The sequence below is a fragment of the Tetrao urogallus genome, assembly GCF_951394365.1.
Source record: "Tetrao urogallus genome assembly, chromosome: 2".
NCBI classification, from domain to species: domain Eukaryota; kingdom Metazoa; phylum Chordata; class Aves; order Galliformes; family Phasianidae; genus Tetrao; species Tetrao urogallus.
In genome coordinates, this window is record NC_136814.1 from 31,552,056 (window position 1) to 31,559,661 (window position 7,606).

Genomic DNA, 7,606 nt, shown 5'->3' on the forward strand with positions numbered 1-7,606 from the left:
TGTTAACATTTCCTTGTACTTCATTTAGGAGTGCTTCTCTTGATGTAGAGCCCATATATACCTTCAGAGCACACAGGTGAGTATTTGATAAGAACACTGTCTTATTTGAGAAATACAAGATCTTTAAACAGACACAAAAATTTTTAAAGCAATTTTAAAGCGCTATGTCAACTAATGGCTCCATGCAGTGCTTTTATTCCCATTTTAGTTAAAATACCTACTTATTTTCATCTGTTTTTGTCTGGCGCTGGGTACACTACCATTTTTAAACTACAAATTATGCAGTTCACATTCAACTAGGTATTCCATTCGTTACAGCTCTTGCCTTTTTGCCAGATATGTGTATATGTAGAATGAAGCTATGTCCAATGAATTAAAATCTACTGAATGGTTTTCATGGAAAAATTTTCGATTTTTAAAGAGGGGAAAAAATGAAAAAATGAGATAAAAATGAAAATAATAAAACTTATCGTCTTCAAAATGTGAAATGTCTAAATTGTTCTGACTGTAGTTAAATTACCAAATATTGCTGAGATACTATTTAGGAAGTAATGTAGCCTATGATCTGAGAATGCAGAATTTTCATTGCAGCCAATGCAATAAATTAATTGTATTTAACAGGAAAATTTGAAGAATCATTTGACAGTATTTATCATTTAATGAAAATGTTAATAGTTAACTTTTGGGAATGTGGTTTCTTCCAGTGGACCAGTGCTTTGTGTGGTGATGAGCAGTAATGGTGAGCAGTGTTACAGTGGGGGAACTGATGGCCTCATCCATGGCTGGAATACAACAAATCCAAACATCGACCCCTACGACTCTTACGGTACATAGTTGTCAGATACCAACAAAAGGACATATTTAGTGACATTAATGTTATGTAGCTAAAATAGTATAATTTGTAGGTAGTATTTCTTGGAAAAATTAAGAGAAGATTGAACATTTGCTCCAGTTAAAATAAATTTTTGTTTTAATATTGATGTTGATTGATGAGAAGATGGAATTTTTCAACTTCTTAAAAAGTGCCTTGATCTCATTACAGTTCTGGCAAACAGCTAGGTTGAAAAAGTACAGGACTAAACCTGATAGTAACAAGGACAGGAAATGTATATATAAACATTCTTTGACAAATCTATGCTGTTGAGATAAAGAGGTTGTAGAGTCTGAGACCAAAGCTGTTAATATTATATTCAAACTGATAAAATCGCATATTTCAGTAATGTTTATGAGCTATAAACAGGCCTCAGCCTTGTGTTGTTTTAAAATGTTCTTCACATCTCATAGCATCAGATACAATTGGCTTCAAGGCTGTCTTATGGAAAAAAGACTGACATATACCATTAGTGGCTCTTTGAGAGTGAGTTTTATTTTAAAATCAAAATCTGTTTTATTATCTTTAATACCATTTCTTCTGCTGAAACTTTATTATTAAGTTTTTTTTACAAACTGGGAATTAATTATAAACTGGGAAACTGAATGCCACTTGTGCTGATGAAATTAAAGAATAATAGAATAATTTACACTGTTACACTGATAAGACCAGCTTGGCTGTTTTTGTTTTGTTTTTTTTACGGACTGGCTTGTTAAGGCTACTCCATAAGCACAGAGCAAGATAAAACTATTCACTTAATTCAGTTTTTGTTTTGAAATGTGGTTTGTTTGTCTTTTGTTCACAGATCCTTCTGTTCTAAGAGGTGCTTTTGTAGGCCATACTGATGCAGTGTGGGGTCTGGTTTACAGTGGCACACACCAGCGTTTGCTGTCCTGTTCTGCAGACGGCACTGTACGTTTGTGGAAAGCTACAGAAGTTGCTCCAGCTCTCAATGTATTTAATGATAATCAAGGTACGGAATTTTAAGTTCATTAGCATAACTGTTCAGACCACCATAATCTTGGCTACTGAGTAGATATCTTCCTTGTTTGTTTACTGGATTTATACTGTTATGATTGCTTAGAAGAGTAGTGAATTTTGGATTCTGACACCAGCCAATATTGATACCTACACACAGGGGGACAGTCACACATATCTGAAAACTAAGTGTTGCAGGTTACTTGGGATGCGTTTGGAGAGACATGGACAGACTTGAGAGGAAGGCCTGTATGAACGTCATGAAGTTCAACAAGGCCAAGTGCAAGGTGCTTCACCTGGCTACCCAGAAGGCCAACTGTATCCTGGGATGCATCAAAAGAGGACCAGCAGGATGGGGGAGGTGATTGTCCCTCTCCGCTCTGCTCCTGTGAGATTCCACTCACAGTTCTGCATTCAGCTCTGTGGCCCCCAGCATTGAGAAGGACATGGATCTGTTGGATCATCTACAAGGATGATCATAGGGCTGTGGAGCAACTTTTCTAGGAAGACAGGCTGAAATAGTCAGGGTTATTCAGCCTGAAGAAGAGAGGGCTTTGGGGGGAGTCCTTATAGCAGCCATTTCCTAAAGGGGGCCTACAGGAAAGCTGGAGAGAGGATCTGTTTGTCAGGAAGTGTAGAGCTGGGACAAAAAGTATAGATATAGATTAGGCATCAGAAAGAAATTATTAACTCTGGGAGCGGTGAGGCTTCTCTGTGAGGCTTCTCATAGAGAAGCTATGGATGTCCCATCCCTGAAAGTGTTCAAGGCCAGGCTGGCTGGGGCCCTGGATGACTTGATCTATTAGAAGGTGTCCCTACCCCTTGGGGAGGGATTGGAACTGGATGGTCTTTAAAGTCCCTCTCAACCCAAACCATTCTGTGATTTTACCTCTTCCTCCTCCTGCTTCTGACATCTGTTGAAAATGGTGTTGTTTTTTTATTTAGTTGGTAGGGAAAAGTACATTTGAGGACAGAAATTTTAAGGGATGTTTCTCATACTCAGCCTCTGCTGATCTGGCTTTCTGTCCTGTAGTGTTCAGATAGCCACTTTGTAAAGTCATCTGATATGTAATGGGCAGGATGGAAAAAGTTATGTAATGTGAGGTTTTTAATGTACTTATGTAACTTTCCATGCTGATAGTTTCAGCATGTAAAATTTACATTTGGAAAGCTTTGGGGTTTTTTTAAGCTCTGAAGTTGTCCAGTTTAATAGCAGCTTAAAATCATCTGTCATGTAAATGATTTTCCTGTTTTGATTTTATGTCCCTTTACTGAAGGTTTGGCTGAAATTTTTTCTTGCATTTAAAGGAAGAAAAGGGGCAGGGCAGGTGGAACACATGAGGTTCTTACTTTCCAGCACATTTCAAATTAGATTTCTGTCCAACCTCAATTCCAGATAGAGCATCTCAATAAAGAATGTTGAAATACATACCAGAAAAGCAGGTTTAAAGTAGTGATCACTCCAGACCATCTATTTGGATTGTCATAATGTAGTTTTTAAAATGTAACATTTCATAATCATAAGACTTTAAATATGAAAATGCTTGGTGTTCTTTTTCTATTTTTTTTAACACAATCTGCTGCTTATGAAAATGTTCTCTGCATTGTTTTCTAGAAATGGGAATCCCTTCCTCAGTAGATCTTGTGAGCAGTGACCCAAGCCTCATGGTAGCATCATTTAACACTGGACACACTAGCATTTTTAACATGGAGACACGGCAACGGATTCTTACCCTGGAGTCTGGAGTAGATAATGGTATGTATTCAAAACAGAAAAAAATTGCTAGATTGAGATCAAATGCCGTTAATAGTCTTTTCAGTGTTTCCAAGCAATTAGGCAAATGGTGTATCTTAGTAACTTACATCATGTATTATGTTAAACATTGTGTTTTAAGATGTAGGAGTAAGTTGTTATTACTATACTAAAGCAAGAAGCTTTTTAGTAGAAAAGCAAACATAGCTTTGAAAAAAGGTAGAAGAACTGCAGATACTGTAACTTATTCTTCAAGAAACAGTGGCAGAAGGAAAAGAACAGAATTTCCTGAGATTTTTTTAATTAGGATTTTCCATTTTCTCTTTAGTCCAAAATTGCAAGTCAGAGATAGTATCAGACAAATCTCAAGTGGAATTCATGAAAAATCTGTGAATGTGTAGGACAAGTTCTATGTTTTTCATAAGCGGTATTGGCTCATTTTCAATTAGGCTTTGTTTGAAGTTTTCACTGAAGATGAGCAGAGCTCACAAGCTCCTTCATAATACTTTGGATCATGGCAGTGTTCCCATCTCTAGGAGAGGGGCCAGAAGCAGCTAAAGCATGAGGATTCATGTTTGGGTCAAAATGGTAACCTGAGAACTATAAAAATGTTCAGTCTTTTTTTAAAACTTTGATTTTTATTTTTTTTTTCAGCTGAAACTTTTATGCCAGTGAATGCTACTGTATGATTATACTTTTAAAAGGGAGCATGCCCTTCTTATCAGTTTTGCTCGTCTCTTTTCATGAAGTTTAACAAATCTGACATTTTATAAGAGTGAACAGAAAATCCCGCCTTCTTTCTTCGTATTATTACTTTATTGTGCAGGATTCTCCTCACTGTAGTAAAAAAAACAAAAACAAAACAACAACTGTACAAAAATATTCTTTTTTTTTTAAAAAAAAAAAGAAGCTCACCGACATCTAGTAGTCTCTGTTTAGTATTTTTACTTACGTAACTGTGCTCTAAAAGTTAGCTGTATTAAATAAATAATACACGAACTAGGCAATAGTAGATGAGTGATCTGAAATGGCCTACCATCACCGCTTAGGGACTCCTTAAGTCTCACTGTGCTTGGCAAGTCAATGTCTAGGTTTCTATTAAAAAAAAAATAACCCACCAAAATATCTTTTCTGTAATTTTCTACTTCCTGCACACGTGCATGTATATTTATATAAATATAAAATAGTGATATTTCAGGATTCTTGAATGCTGAGAATGTGCCTGTCATATGAATAGCTTAGTATCTAGTGATAGTACATGCCTTTTGTTCTGTGGTGGTGAGGAATCCTCTTTTCTTTTAAACATTCTTACTACAATGTTAACTTTCTTGTCTGCCTGTATGTTACAATGAAGATTTGACTTGACAAGAGGAGCAGTGTGGAGGTGAGGAAATGCAAAAATAGTATTTTCACTTAGTTTTTGAATACGTATTCTTACCAAAAATTACATTGCAGATAAAATTGATTACATATGCGTTTTTTAATTGCAGTTTTTCAAAGACCTTAGCAATTTACACGTGTCAATATGTTTTGTTTTGTTTTCCCCAGCGGTCAGTACTTCCTGTCAGATAAACAGAGTCATCAGCCATCCGACTCTTCCAATTAGTATCACTGCTCATGAAGACAGGCACATCAAATTCTATGACAACAATACAGGTATGCATCTGTGTCTTTTCAGCAGGACCTAGTCATAGTATTTAGCTGTATGACATAAAATACAAGCAGAATTATGATTAATGTTATGTGCACAAATGCTGAAGAATGTTAAGAACTGGATGTCCTCTGAAACAAAAATCTTTCTTTCACTGCCTGAGCCCCCAGATTGCCAGTCTACTTAAAAGTTTATTGGGATAATGATAAGGAACCTTCATCACTCACTCTGTTAGTTCTATTAAAATGCTTCAAACTTAGTGGTTATCAATAACGCAAATTCTTAATTTTCATGTCCTTATGTTCATAGTGCTTGCCTAGAGCTCTGATATGAGGGCAGGGAGCCTAGGCACCACTTTACTGCTTCTAAGACTTCCACTTAATGATTTGGAGGTAGCAGTTTCCTTGCAGGGCATAATTCTCAGTTTAATACACTCTATTTCTCCATCTCTCTTTTCTGCAGAAACAGTAGACCACTAGAATACTTTTTCAAATCTGTAGTGAGAGTTGCAATAAGCTGTATAATTATAAATTACATAAAGGAAATTTTTGTAGGAGTGGTAGCATTGAACTGTCATTCTGATTGATAATGTTGATTTTCTTCAGCTTGTGACTTCTCTGCTTCCAGATCACGCAGACCTAAAAGTTAAACTGAGATCTTTCGACATTCTAGTTGATTTTATGCTAGCTGTTCTTCACATGTGTTAAATAAAAAGCACCCAATGGAAACTGAGATGAAAGCTGAAAATTGATTATTTGTTTCATGATATAATGCCATAATGTATCATAGAGGAAACACTGAGCTTTTCAGTTTTTTCTTTATTATTTTCTGCAACCAAAAAAATACATCTGAGCCATGATTTTGTATATTTCACACCAAATCATTAATATTAATAAGCTGTTCTAGAACATCACTTCTCTCTGAGTTGATTAAAATCATTCTGTATTCTTATTTAATTAGATTCATTGCTTATCAGAGTACTCAGCCCATGTCTTCCTTCTCAGTCAAGGTCTTACTGCTCAACTCACTTAAGTCCCTTAGAGGATAGATATTTAATGTGCACAGTGATTGCAGCATCAGGATGGATTTGCACACAAAAAGCGAAGGAACAAAGTTGATGGTATTGGTTCTGCAGCATTACTGAGCATGTAAAAATTAAAAGAGTGGGGTTTCCTACAATTTTTGCTGATTCAATCATGGGACAAGATAATATACTTATTAAATGGGCTGTGGTGAGGTTAAAAAAGTGAACACAGTTTACAGTGAATTACAGAAAGTAACTTGAATTATTTTCTTTCAAAGGGAAACTGATCCACTCCATGGTAGCTCACTTAGATGCAGTTACAAGTTTAGCTGTCGATCCTAATGGCTTGTACTTGATGTCTGGCAGTAAGTACATTAAATTTCGTTTTCCTTTTCTCATAGTGGTAGCAAGCGTGAATTATAAAGAAACCATTTCTCCTTTCTTTAGGTCATGACTGTTCAATTCGCTTATGGAATCTTGAAAGCAAGACCTGCATCCAAGAGTTCACTGCTCATCGCAAAAAATTTGATGAGTCCATTCATGATGTGGCATTCCACCCATCCAAATGTTATATTGCCAGTGCAGGAGCAGATGCCCTGGCAAAAGTGTTTGTATGACAGAGTGTGTCCCTTTCCAACTTTAGCTTTGTATATATTTAACCAGCTGCACAAAAGAGAAGAGAAGGGCGTGAGTCTCCTGCCCAATCAGAGAATGTTTGTAAGTGTTTAGTTTTTGCAGGGTGCTGTTTTCTAAATTGAAATTTGTTCTGGTTTCTGTGAGCTCAGCTGGTGCTGAGAGCTTGGAAACTCTCAGTTTCAACTACTTTCAAAAAAGGAAAAAAAAAAAAAAAAAAAAAAAGGGCAGTTTTATTTCAGAGGATGTGAATTTTCGTCCAGGCAGGCCTTGGGTGAAATTAGGTCTATGTGTTCTCTATTATTAAGATGGAGTACTGGAAAGAAGGGGTCTAATTGCTTCAGGGAGAGAGGGAAAAGAGGGAAATTTTCTGGGATGCTTCTTATTGAGGAATCTTGATGTACTTAAGATTAAATCACCTGGAAAAAGTGTCAGTTCAGATGCTTGTTATTGTGTCATGTGAGAGGCACTTTGTCATCCCTTAATCTCTTCGGTATTAACGAGTAGATCACATTCAGAGAGCAGTAGCTGATACTTAATCTCAGCCACCTGGCTGCTAGCCTAAGATAAATGTGGATAAAGAAAAGCAAATTACTAACATAAATTGAAATACAGTAAAGTTTTATTAAATATTTGGTGTTATATGGCAAATATTTAGTTTGCAAAAAAAAATTGTATAATTTTTTAAATTGCGTT

General features: G+C 36.1%; 1 protein-coding gene across 1 annotated transcript in view; it reads left to right on the forward strand.

Annotated features, from left to right (window-relative positions):
- The window catches only part of STRN (striatin), a gene marked incomplete at its 5' end in the record, with an annotated part of 55,696 nt that extends 48,369 nt beyond the window's left edge, over positions 1-7,327 (forward strand). The window contains 7 exons of the mRNA XM_079550460.1: positions 29-76; positions 705-826; positions 1,677-1,844; positions 3,465-3,605; positions 5,151-5,258; positions 6,556-6,642; positions 6,725-7,327. Of these exons, the coding sequence (XP_079406586.1) occupies positions 29-76; positions 705-826; positions 1,677-1,844; positions 3,465-3,605; positions 5,151-5,258; positions 6,556-6,642; positions 6,725-6,894 (844 nt within the window). The 3' untranslated portion in view covers positions 6,895-7,327. The remainder of the gene's footprint in view (positions 1-28; positions 77-704; positions 827-1,676; positions 1,845-3,464; positions 3,606-5,150; positions 5,259-6,555; positions 6,643-6,724) is intronic.
- Between the last annotated feature and the right edge of the window lie 279 nt (positions 7,328-7,606).